Source organism: Delphinapterus leucas, chromosome 11 (assembly GCF_059928025.1).
Source record: "Delphinapterus leucas isolate spDelLeu-1000000601 "Yukka" chromosome 11, BTC_Dleu_Yukka2, whole genome shotgun sequence".
Classification (NCBI taxonomy): Eukaryota; Metazoa; Chordata; class Mammalia; order Artiodactyla; family Monodontidae; genus Delphinapterus; species Delphinapterus leucas.
Genome location: NC_143139.1, coordinates 50,450,468 through 50,463,788, shown reverse-complemented (window position 1 = coordinate 50,463,788; position 13,321 = coordinate 50,450,468). Strand labels below are relative to the sequence as shown.

At 41.4% G+C, this 13,321-nt stretch overlaps 1 protein-coding gene across 1 annotated transcript in view; it reads right to left on the bottom strand.

The window, feature by feature from the left end:
* SRGAP1 (SLIT-ROBO Rho GTPase activating protein 1) overlaps positions 1 to 13,321 on the bottom strand; it is a 274,483-nt gene that overhangs the window by 62,674 nt on the left and 198,488 nt on the right. Inside the window, exons 9-10 of the mRNA XM_022571634.2 lie at positions 1,181 to 1,378; positions 669 to 753 (exon numbers count right to left, since the gene is read on the bottom strand). Coding sequence (XP_022427342.1) covers positions 669 to 753; positions 1,181 to 1,378 — 283 coding nt within the window. The remainder of the gene's footprint in view (positions 1 to 668; positions 754 to 1,180; positions 1,379 to 13,321) is intronic.

Genomic DNA, 13,321 nt, shown 5'->3' with positions numbered 1-13,321 from the left:
CTTTAATCCTTTTTTTTCTCCTCAGTTTTCCCATCTGTAAAAATGGGGAAATTAATAGTGCCCAGTTATATATATATAGCTCAGAACAATGCCTGGCACAGAGAGAGCCTTGTGTTAGTGGTAGCTACTGTTGTTTTTGGCACCATTAGATACAGCAATATGCTTAATAGAATTCGTTTGCTTCTCAAGTAAAACCAATGCCTACTGAAAGAAAAGAAAATCACCCAAACTGGTTTAACTGGTTTCTAGAGTCCAAACAGGCATTAGATGGGACAACAAATACTAGTCCATTTAAACAAAAGGGGTGGGGCTGGAAGGGTGGGGAATTCCAAGAAGGAAAGGAGGAAGTGACTGGGGGGCGCGGGGTCAGCAGGTGGGAACAGGTGCGGCTCCTTCTGACTTCTTCTCTCTTCCTAGGAGCACTGTGCTCTGAAGACCCTTCCTCTGGAGCTCTGTGTTGGCTAGATTTCCCTGTTCTGCTTAGCATCAAGCTCATAGAGAAAACAGTTCCAGGGAGAACTTGATTCTTACACGGATAAAGCCACATCTCAACACACAGCGTTCTCTGCTCCTTCCAGCACAAATTCACAGTTCACACTCTTCACGGAATACATACATGACACAACATATAATCCAGGTCATCTCCCCAACTATGTCAGATAACTGACCTTCTCCAAGGGTCCTCTGCAACAAATCATGCTTGGCTTGAAGTTTTGTGATGAGATTACTACCCTCCAAATATTCTCTGAGTTTCTGCAAAAGCAAAGATGTTTTTAACTTTTAAAAAAATTATTCAGTGTCCAGGAACTTCCCATAGGATATCTAAAATCCAGCCACTTTTGTCTTTTTGTCTTTTAGATCATAGAACCTTGCTAAGCAAAGTGTTATGGGCTCTCAGGTGCCTCCCTCCCCAGACCTACTGGAATCAGAACCTGCATTGTAACAAGCTCTCCTGGTGACATGTATGTTCATTAAATAATCTAAAAGTTCTGTTTCAGAGCAGTCCTCTTTAAATTTGTCTGCATATCAGTACTATCTCCGAAACACTATCCCAGACCTACTGAATTGGAAACTCTGATCTTAGTAAAGAACCCCAGGTGATTCTGATGCAACTCCAGAAACAGTACTTGGGGCCCCCAGATCTGAGCCCCAAGGGTGGCTGGGGAAGCAGCAGGCGTACCATGAAGTAGAACTGCTCGGTCTCCTGCTGGTTGGCTCTTCTCTTGGCGATACTGGGCTTACTCAGGTAGGTTTCAGAGACAGTAGACTTCACAGACTCTGTGGAACGACTGTGCTGGAAGCATTCAGAAACATCGTAGTCCTCGATGGTGACCATATCTTGTATCGTCTGCAAGGTGGCCTCAGTCGTTTTCTTAACCTGGGAATAGGAGCACATTTCTCAGGTTAGTACCCTATTTCGTGAATCCCACAAACAGTGAGAAACTGCTCTGTCAGGTACAGATGGGGGCACAGGCCCTGCCCCCACCAAAGTTCAGAGTCTATTAGGGGAGAGAGACAGGTAAACAATACCTCATGTCACCAATATAAGGAGAGGCTTTCTTCAAAATTATCCTGAGGAGGATATCACTTTATAATTGAGTTCCTGTAAATCACATGTATCACTGAGTACTCTCTCAATTACATTTTCTGTTTTGTTTTTTTTTTTTTTGCGGTACGTGGGCCTCTCACTGCCGTGGCCTCTCCCATTGCGGAGCACAGGCTCCGGATGCGCAGGCTCAGCGGCCATGGCTCACAGGCCCAGCCGCTCCGCGGCATGTGGGATCCTCCTGGACCAGGGCACGAACCCGTGTCCCCTGCATCGGCAGGCGGACTCTCAACCACTGCACCACCAGGGAAGCCCACACTTTCTGTTTTAAAGGACCTTTTAAACTGAAGTGAAATTACATACAGAAAAATGTGCAAACCATAAGTGTACAGCTTTATGAATTATCACCAACTGAACACACTCATGTGACTACCACTCAGATCAAGAAATATAGCACATTATGAGTAACCTGTGCTTCTCCCAGTCACCACACACACTTTCCTGCTCCCCAGAGGTAGCTACTATCCTGATTTCTAACCTCATATATTAGTTTTACCCTTTTAAAATACTTTATATAAATAAATGGATTCTTACAGCATATATTATTTTTGTTTTGTTTCTTTTGCTCAACTTTATGTAGTAAGATTTATTCATTTCTTGTCAGTACAGTATTTCACTGCTGAATATTCATTGTAAGAATACATCATAATTCATCCCTTTTACTGTTGATAGATGACTTATTTCTGGTTTTGGGCCACTATGAATAATACTGCTAGGAACACATTTTTGTTGGGCCACACATACTTGAGTAGAATGGCTGCTTATTGGGTATTCCAGACTGTTTTCTAAAATTATTGCTCTAATTTGTATTCCCACCAACACAGGAGCATTCTTATTACTCCACATCCACAACAATTGGTACTGTCAGTTTTAAAATTTTAAACCATTGGGAATTCCCTTGCGGTCCAGTGGTTAGGACTACATGATCTCATTGCCGAGGGCCTGGGTTTGATCCCTGGTTGGGGAACTAAGATCCTGCAAGCCGTGTGGCATGGCCAAAAAAGAAAAAAAAAAAAAAAAAAAATCACCTAAAAATTTAAACCACTGTGTTGGGTGTGTAGTGGTATCTCATTGTGGTTTTAATATGTATTTCTCTGATGGTTGAGATTGAGCACATTATCATATGTTCAAGGCAGTTTAGATTTTCTCTCTTTGAAACACTCTGTTAAACCTCTTGCTCAGTCTTCTGTTGGGTGATGAGCCTTTTTCTTTACAGATTTGTAATACGTATATGAGTCTTTTGTTAGTTATATGTGTTGCAAATATCTTTCCCCACTCTGAGCTCTGGTTTTTTACTCTTTCTATAGTGTCTAGATGAACAGTCTCTAATTTTAATGTAATCAATTTACTAATCCTTGCCTTTATAATCAGTGCCTTTTGTGTCCTGTTTAAGGAATATTTTCCTATCTCATGGTCATAAAGATACTGTTCTATGTTATCCTCTAGGAGCTTTTAAATTTATCTTCCACATTTATCTTCCACAATTAGGTTGTACTCCACCTTTGCTTATCAAAGTCTAATGTAAATCAATAGCTTTATCTTTTTCCCAGACAATGTACAGAGTTTAGAACACCTTAAAACCATTTACTCTTCCTGACTTATATGCTATTTTTGTAATGTTTTATAATAGGATGTATTATATATGTAAATATTTGTATCCATTTAAATACAAGACATTATTATGATATAGTCAGTATTCATTTAGCTTTATCCATATATTTATTAAATTCTTTGATCTCTATACCTTATATTTTTAAGAACACCCTTTAGAAATTCTTTCTTTTAAAAATATAGTTGATTTACAATATTATGTTAGTTTCAGGTGTACAATAAAGTGATTCAGTTTTATATATATATACACACACACACACACATACACACAAACACATGTATACTTTTTCAGATTCTTTTCCATTATAGGTTATTTCAAGATATTGAATATTTTCCTATGCTATACAGTAAATCCTTGTTGTTTATCTATTTTATATACAGTAGTGTGTATCTGTTAATCCCATACTCCTAATTTATTTCTCCCCTTCCCCTTTGGTAACTACATTTATTTTCTACACAGAAATTCTTTTTAGCATGAATCCTCTAGTGGCGAATTTTGCTTTTGTTGATTTAAAAATGTCTTTTATTTCACCTTCATTTATGAAAGACATTTTTTCCTGGTTGGCAGTTATTTTCCTTCAGTACATTTAAAACATCACTGTACTTTTTTTTTTTTTTGTACTTTCTTGTGGCTTCCATGTTCCTGTTGAATGAGAAGTTTACTATCAGTCTATCACACTTTGAATGAACCCTGCTTTTTTTCTCCAGCTGGTTTTAAAGTTTTCTACAGTTTCACTATAATGTATCTAGGTAAGGATTTAAAAAATATATTCTGCCTGGAATATTTTTGGACTTCTTGAATTATGTGATACTTTTCTTAAGCTCTGATAAGATTTCAGCCATTATCTTTACAAATATTGTCTCTACTTTCTTTTCTATCAATATTTTCTGGGAGTTTAGTTAGTATGCTAAAAATCACTGCGTTCTCTGTATCTTACCTTTCTCTTTATATTTTCTATCCTTTTGTTTTTCCATGCTGCATTTTGATTACTTCCTTCAGATTTGTCTTCTATTTTGATAGTTCACTCTTCAGCTGTGTCTAATCTGATGTTAAAACCATGCCTGATTTATTAATTTGGGTTACTATATTTCTCAGCTCTAGAATTTCTGTGTGGTTCATTTTCAAATCTGTTATTTCACTGTTTATAGGTTATAACAGTGCCCTGCTGAAATCTAAGCTTGACTTTTATCTTCTTGAACACAGTAAATAGCTCTTTCACAGTTTTTTTCTGGTAATCCCAATATTTAGTTCCTGTGGGTATATTTCTATTGTCTGTTATGTATTCTGGCTATCACTCATGTTGTCTTTTCTCCTTATGTACCTAGTTATCTTTGCTGGACAGTTTCTGTAGAGTTATTTGAGGTCTAGGGTGAGGTTATCATCATGAGAGAATGTTTGTTTATTTTTCCAAGCCATTAGGGGCACTAATAGTTCAGAATCACTGGATTTTATTTCTGTTCAAAATATTTGATGCTCTTCCTTTTGGGAACATGTGGCTCCGTATGTCATGGGTTTCAGGCTTGGCCATGTACCTTGTCCTGGATAATGAAATGTGCGAGAAGCAGCTGAGTGGCTCAGTCCACCATTACAGGAAGTAGAGATATGTTCGATTGTTTTTTTTGTTTTTTGTTTTTTTTTTTAAAACAACAAAATACTGTTTAGGGAAGAAACAATAACAATCAGTGTTAGTTTAGAGGCTTAAAGAGGTCATGTGATGTAGCAAATTTTAAAAGGAGGCAAAAATTAAACAGATTTAGTCATTATTCCTGAGGATATGCAAATTGCAAAGGATAGACACTGGAAAAAAGCACATTAAAGATGATTTTTAAAATAACGTTATAAGTACTTTAAGAAAGTCATGATTATATATCTATAGGCTGAATGAAGAGACTCACTATCCTGTAGGTGACATCAGTAAGATGGTAGAATTAGAGGTCCCCTATTCATACACTCCCACAACAACAATTTGGCAGCCATCCATGGACAAAAGTGCATTTGTGGGGGCTTTGGGATCCAGATAGGAGCCTGTAAAACCTTGATGGAGCCCACAACTGCCAAGGACCAATTTGAGAAAGCTGGCCCATGCCCAGGTGGCAGGCTTGCCAACTTTGGCCCTGGCTACAGACCCAGAAATAGCCTGTCCGCTTGTAGACACAGCTACAGTCCTGTTTGGCCTTGGGCCTGCCACCAGCACTATTTGCCAAGGGACCCAAGAGGAGTCACGCCCACCAATGTCCCAAGTAACAGGCCCGCTGACCTTAGTCCTAGATTTGGACCCTGTAGTAGCCCACGATGCAGTTCCAGTCCCTCTCAGCCCTGGTCTGGGAGCAGTGCTATTGCCCAGGGACATGCTGGGAGGCACACCTGTCCTTGCTCCCAGAGGCAGACCTGCCGACCTCGGTCCAACTGCAGATCTTGAAGTGGTCCTGTAACCTGGCTCCAGATGAGCCCCGCTGCAGTCCAGGGGGCAGTTCTGCTTGACCAGAAACCAGGCTGAAGACACGTCTATCTGTGCCCTGGGGGCAGGCCCACCAACCTCGGTCCAACTGTGGATAATGAAGCGGCCCTGTAACTTGGCTCTAATACCTCTTAGCAATGGCCTATGAGCAGTCGTACCCATCCGAGGGACCCAACAAGAGACAAGCCCATTTGTATGCCCAGAGTCAGGCCTGCCAAACTCTGACCAATTTTGGTTTTTGAAGCAGCCCTGTAAGTTGGATCCAGTCCTTCTCGGTAGTAGTCCAAAAGCAGTCCTGCCCACCCAGGGACCAGGAGGGAGACACGCCCATCTGTGCCCCCGGAGGCAGGCCTGCAGAACTTGGTCCCGGCTGTGGACCCTACTGCAGACCTGTGACTTAGATCTAGGTGTGCTCAGCTCCAGGGCCAGTCCTGCCCACCAGGGACCTGTCCAGTGACTTGGCAGGTGCCACACCCACCCAAGTCCTTGGTAACAGGCTCACAGACCATGGCCCATACTGTGGACCCAGCAACGGTGAATGTGATTCCTTGTCAATCGCTTTTCTTTTTTTTCAACTTCCTTCTCAGAAACAAGAGTGTCATGGTTAAATTTGGAATTATCGGGAAGAATAAAGGATGTGACAGAAGCCACCAGATACAATGGCTGGGACTATGTATTATCCCATGGGACACTCCCGATGAAGAATAACACCAGCTCTGACACACACACAAACCATGTTCATAAGTCACAAGGGGGAACATAATGAAGCAGATATGAAACAGCTAATATGAGGCTTGTAATGACTCCCCATTAGTAGCAAGGAAACACAGTTGGGTTTTGTAGAAGGAGAGGCCAAAAACATGATAAGGAATTATGAAAAACCCAAAGAACACGCTGTACTGAAGGAGTGTCCAGGTGGCCTGGACTCTGAGAGCAGATTTCTGCGGCCTTCCGTAGACCGCCTCTTTTGCCTTTCTTCTCCCAGGACATTACAATTATTAGAGAAAACAAGAAGTTTCCTCCTCCAAACACACTGATTTAGTTTTCTAGGGCTGCCATAACAAAGTGCCACACGCTGTGTGGCTTAAACAACAGAAATTTATCGCCTCATAGTTTTGGAGGCTGGAAGGCTGAGATCAAGGTGTGGCCAGGGTTGGTGCCTTCTGAGGCCATGATGGAAGGAGCTGTTCTAGCCCTGCCTCCTCGGCTTATAGACAGCCGGCATCTTCTCTCTCTGTCTCTTCATATTGTCTTCTGTGTTTCTGTGTTAAAATTTCCCCTTAACATAAGGACATCAGTCACACTGGTTAGGGCCCACCCTAATGACCTCACTTTAACTTGATTACCTCTGTGAAGACCCTATGTTCAAATAAGGTCACATTCTGAAGTACTGATGGTTAGGACTTCAACATATGAATTTGGGGGGAACACAATTCAACCCCTAACACACACCACGTTATTTCATGGCACTGTGCCTTGTACCTTGCACCTGGTGCAGGCCTATTCATCCTTTAAGACTTATCATTCCATCTGTGAAGGTCACCCCTAGCCCTGTCCTCCCCTCCCCACTTAACTACTCCCTCCTTGCCACCACTGACCTTGTACGTATTTCAATTAGAGCACTGTATCCTTTCAGGTGTATTCAAAATTAGCAGAAAGAGACCACACACATATAAACTGGATTAATGCCATAGTTAATTAGCCAGGGGTACAGAAGCTTCTTGCCAGCACAGGCCACAGAAGGCAGGAGCAGCGGCAGAGCACTTCCCTTGCTCCCGGTACCTTAACGGGGGGGTACAGGTGCCAGTGACCCTGTCACTGCTGGGTAAGGTGTTGCCAGATTTAGAAAAACAGTCCGATTTTTGCTGCTCTTCCCCCTGCTTTTGGGGAAGGGTCGTGTCACCATTCCAGAGGAATTCACACTAGTAACCTACACACTTGCATTTAAGGCGATGTTTACAAATACCAGGCTCTCCTGACTTCTGAACAAAATTCATTCTCAGCAACGATACAACTTAATCCAAAGAAGAGAACATCATCATTGCTTAGAGCCCTCTGAACAACATTTCTGCTTTAGTCATGTCTCAGAAAGCCTGTTTTCCTGCAGCCCATCTGGACTCTGACTTCATGACCCTTCTGGGTGAACCCTTTGCTAAGAGTGGTTTGAGGAGCATGATCCCAAGTCCATTTCTCACCAGCACCTACACCACACTGTTTAGAGGGCCTCTGTTTTCTATCTCCAGCGGGAACACCTTGAGGCCAGGGGTGGCTTATTAACTAGCACAGTGCATGGAATACAGCAGATTCTTAAGATGGCGGTGAGAATGAGCTGAATGAACGGTGGAAGTTGGAGTCTTCCTCCTTCCAAATTGCTAAGACGCCAGAGGAATGCTCAGCACACACCAACAACGTGGGGTCTCCTTGCTGACAGTCATCCTGAGCTCTGCCAGTTTCTTCCAGATGCCCTACCCCATCAATCACTTTTAGACACTTTCTAGACACTCTCCTCATTCTGCTTGGTATCTTCTGGATCAAGGCCCTCCCTTCAGTGAGTTAAGGCTTATTTGAAACAAACAAACAAACAAACAAAACACACGCGCGCGCACGCACACACACACAGAGCTTCTAACAACAGGCGTTTCCAGTGAGAAACAGTTGATCCTGTTTTCAATTTTGGCCGAGATGATGCTATCATTTAAGGGATAAATGGCAGTTTTCTTTTGTTTGGGCTTTTACTGTCAACCTCATCAGTAGAAGGTTTCAGACAAGTAGGAAACACTTAAGTTAAAATGAAGTTAAAACCACACAAGTCATCAGACATAGCAATAATGATTAAGTGGTTATCAAGCTTCACTTCTTAAACCAACTGCCCCTAAGGGTTTGATCAATGATGTATATGACTTGAGATTCTGCCACAGTCATCGATTGGTATTATGGGAAATTTGATGGGGGGAAATGTGATTTTTCTACCCTAAGTAGAAATGTAAGCAGATAGGTTAGGGGGTCCCTGGAGAAAGAGAACCAGGAATGGATGGCTTTCTTGACATAAGAGAAGGCATTTTAGCCTAAGCCATTTTGTGATCTAAGCCTGGCCACAATGCTTGCCCTTGAACAGGTCTCAGTAACCAAGGATCTCAAGGGAACAAAGGAATGCAGGAACAGAGAAAAGGCAGTCAAACAATAGGCAGTGATAAAGCAGAGTCCTAGTTCCTCCTCAAGGGATATACATAATATATCTTTGAGTTCTGCAGGAACTAAGGCCCCTACCCAGGTGGAGGACGGAAAGAGGATGTTGACCCTCCTGACCTCAATCAACTAAACTTGGACTCTGTTGACTTTTGCCCCCAATTCTATGCTGAATTCTCCTCTGCTCAAACCTCTTCAGGAATATGCATGTACCTTTAGCTTAAAAATTCCCCAATTCTTGCTGCTGGGGAGTCATTGGTTTGGGAAAGATGCCCGGTATTCTCCTTACTTGCTGCAAGTAATAACAAATCCTTCCTTCTCCTGAGCTTTGGCTTGGCTGTATCTTTTGGCTACACTCCCACCAAGAGGTGAACCCAGTTTTCGGGTAACAGAAAGTAAAACCAAGATATCTCTTACTTCCCTCAATTACCCATGCCATGAAAATTATCTCACATGTTTGCCTAAAATCTTGTTCATTATTGTTGAAAATATCCTGTGTAAGGATTATATTTGGGAATAGTCTGTGAAATACTCCCTAGTCAACTGTTGGTGAAAGATTTTAAGTGGTGCTAGGAAAATTTATATGTTCATTAAACATTGTTACAAATTAACTGAGGAATTAATTACAGACTACTCTCTTTTCTATTCCCTTCAGGGGGATAAATCTACTATAACTTAAGAGAAATTAGTTGTTTTATGTGTGAGAAGGTTTTACTCATAGCACAGAAGTGACATGCTTATGAAAGCTCTGTTTTCTGGAGCAAATATTGGGACAAAGGGTCTGAAAATGGGGCAAACTACTTAAAAATAAGGCTGTCCTAAAGAAAAGAAAGGCCTAATTGCTTTACTTATGCAACTCATTTTCCTTTTCTTTGGCTTTGATAAAGGTGAGACAGGAGGGAAGGGGGCAGGGCACAACCGTTAAAAGAATGACACAGCCATTGAGGATATGACAAAAACTGGTTAGAACCAACTAGGCCCAAGATGGCAGAAGATACAACTCCCAGCACACCTTGAGCCTCATTAGATGCTCACTGTAATACACTAGCATATGCCAAACAACACTCCCACAGGCGCCATGACACTTCTGAGGGCTACCATAAGGGCCAAAAAGTGGAAGTGCGTGGTGGCCCAATTCCTGGGAATCCCTGCCCCTTCCCCAAAATAGAATATCCCTCCCACTTGTTAGCCTATGAAATTACCCAGCCCCAAAAAACTAATCACCCTGGGCTGCTTCTGAGACAACAGCATTCTGCCTATGGAATGTGCATCTCTCTAAATAAACTCTTTCACTTTACCTTGGCTCACTTTTGAATTCTTTCCTGTGTGAAGCCAAGGACCCTCACTTGGCAGCCTGTCCCAGGAACTCACCTGAAACCTGGGACATGACCATTCTCCTGCAACAAAGGGAGGAATGAGGAACTCTAAGGAAAGGGAAATGTGATCTATGGGGAATTACTCCAGAGGCTAGCTTTGAAAGAAAGGAGCCACAGCAATGACCCCCTAAGCTGAAATCCCTACAACAACGGTTAAAAGTAAATTTTTTCCTTCCCTTCCCTTTCCTTCCTTCTTTCTTTCTTTTCCCTTGCAGTTTTATTGAGATATAATTGACAGGGCAATAATAAAGTCTACAGCATACTGATTTGACTTAACATACATCACGAAATGATGACCAAAATAAGTTTAGTGAACATCCATTATCTCACCGATACAAAATAAAAAAAGCAAAAAGGATTTACTCTCAACAAATTTTACACATAACACACAGCAGTGTTAATTATATTAACCATGTTGCACATTACATTCCTAGTAATAATTTACCTTATAACTGGTAGTTTGTACCTCTTGATGACCTTCATCCAACTCCCCCTCTCCCCCACCCCCCTCTCTTTTTCTATAATTTGGTCTGTTTTTGTAGTATAATTGACATATAGCACCATGTTAGTTAGTTCCTGGCGTACAACATAGTGATTTGAAACTTCTACACATTACAAAATGATCACCATCTTAAGTCGAGTTACCATCTGTCACATATCACAAAGATATCACATAGTTATTGACTATATTCCTCATTCTGTACATTTCATCCCTTTGACTCATTTATTTTGTAACTGGAAGTCTGTACCTCTTAATCTCCCTATTTCACTTGAATGGTAAACTTTCAGAAAGTGGACATGGCTGTGTAACATTAGGTTGGACTTTGGAAACTGTGTATAGTGAGAAGGGTATAAATGATCATTTAGATTTAGGTTGCTTTCAAAGCGTTGCCTTTAAAAATAATGTTTATTAAGGTTTCACTTCAAAGTTTTAATAAAAAGTTATACTTTTAAGTAAAAAAAAAAAAAAATTGGGGAATAGAGTTGTGTGGGCAGCAGTCCCTGCTCTAATTCTATGGGCACAATACACAGCGAACCTAATAATATATATTTGTGGACCGGCTGACTGGAAGTTGGAATCATAAGGCTAAGGTATCACCGATGCAAGTTCACAGCATAATGAAACTGAAAGCTCATTTTAAAAGGTTTAACAGGCAAATGTAAAGTTTTTTACATTTGAACTTCACAGTTCATTTACTGTGAAGTGACAGTAAATGTCACAACCCATTATGAATCTGCATCAACCACAAATTTTATCAAGCCCTTCTCAAGCCTTTACTTCCAACTTTTACTACTTACAAGTATACTCAGGCCATTTTACAAATGCATACTGCTCTCTTCTCTTTGTTTTAAGGCAAGTGCTGCAAAATCAACTATCTTCCAGGGCCAAGTAATGAAAATAGGCAAGTGGGCTGAGTGGGGCGTATGGCAAATAGGAAGCACGTGCTCTGCGTCTAAGGGGAGTATGTGCTCCTCAGCTCAAGCCAGTTACTGTCCTATAGAAATGCAGGTCTCGTATGAGAAGATCTAATTGTTTTGAAGCTGAAAATCCACATTTTTATGCAAAACTTCCAATTTTTTTTTTTTTTTTTTTTTTTTTTTGCGGTACGCGGGCCTCTCACTGTTGTGGCCTCTCCCGTTGCGGAGCACAGGCTCCAGACGCGCAGGCTCAGCGGCCATGGCTCACGGGCCCAGCTGCTCCGCAGCATGTGGGATCTTCCCAGACCGGGGCACGAACCCGTGTCCCCTGCATCGGCAGGCGGACTCTCAACCACTGCACCACCAGGGAAGCCCCAAAACTTCCAATTTTTAAATGACAATAACAATTAAAAAAATCAAGCACTGTAGAGCAAACAAAATTTGTCCATGGCCAGACATGGTCTGTGGGCTCTTAGCATGGAAACTCCCTTCTTAGAAGGCCTCCTACAGTTTCAAGGGGTGTCCATTATTTATAGTTGTCTAAGATTTGGTGAAAAGGTTCATGTTCTATTTAGCCGCCCTCTCTATGCTTTTGTAAGCTTGGATGAAATTTTCCCTCAACTTTGATCTTGTCACTGGGCAGTCATAATTATTTTTAGTTAATTAAACTCTTTCCAATAAATGTTGGACTTTATGAGTATGTGTGTGTACACACACACACACACACACACACACACATAAGTTTGTGCAGAGGCAGAGAATTACATAAATTATGCATGTGTTTCTTTACTTGTATATTTTGCTTTGACACCAAGGTGTCAATTTTCTGTCCTCCTATCAGTGGAAGATCAGAGGCAAATTCCTTATTCATGGTGGAGAAAAGTGCTACACAGGGGCTCCAAATCAGCAATGATTGCTATGTTGTTCCCAAGTTAGGTCTCTTATTTTTCACATTGTATAAACGACTTGTTATAGACTACTTCTCCACTAGACACATGCTAACTGTAACTTATTCATCTCTGTACTTTCCACACCTGGCAAAATATGTGGAATAGTATAAGTCGCTCAATAAATATTTATTTTACTGAAATGAACTGACCCACAGCATCAAAACTCCTTAAGTTTGTTCTCAATGCCTCTCGTCACACGATTTCAGCTTCACCTTCAGCTCATCCCCAAGGAGAACCTGGGTGATAACCAAACTGCTCTGTTCTCCAACCTTGAAAATATATTAAGACCTCTTTCCCTCTTTCTATACCTATTAAGTCTACTGGTTGCCACAAATCCAATTTAAATCTTACTTTCCTTGGGAATCCCATTCTACTACAGTGAATCTGTTCCATCTCCAAGAATCATAAACCACTTGTCATGCTCAGAAGAAACATCAGGACAATCCAATTCATTTGTTTCTACAGTAAATTTTGAAAAATTAGCCCTCAGAAAGCACTGTCTGCCCCTATCAGGTTATAAAGATACTGTGCTTCTCCACATTATGCCCAAACAGGAAGACTAGGGTCACAAACTCAAAGGGCTGCAGAGGCCAGACAGGTTACATAAATGGACTAGTCCAATGTAAGAAAATCAGGACTGAACGACTAGGGCAAAGTGGAATTCGAGTACCCCAGCCTTTCCCTTCACGAAGCAACACAGGGGCTAGAGTTCCC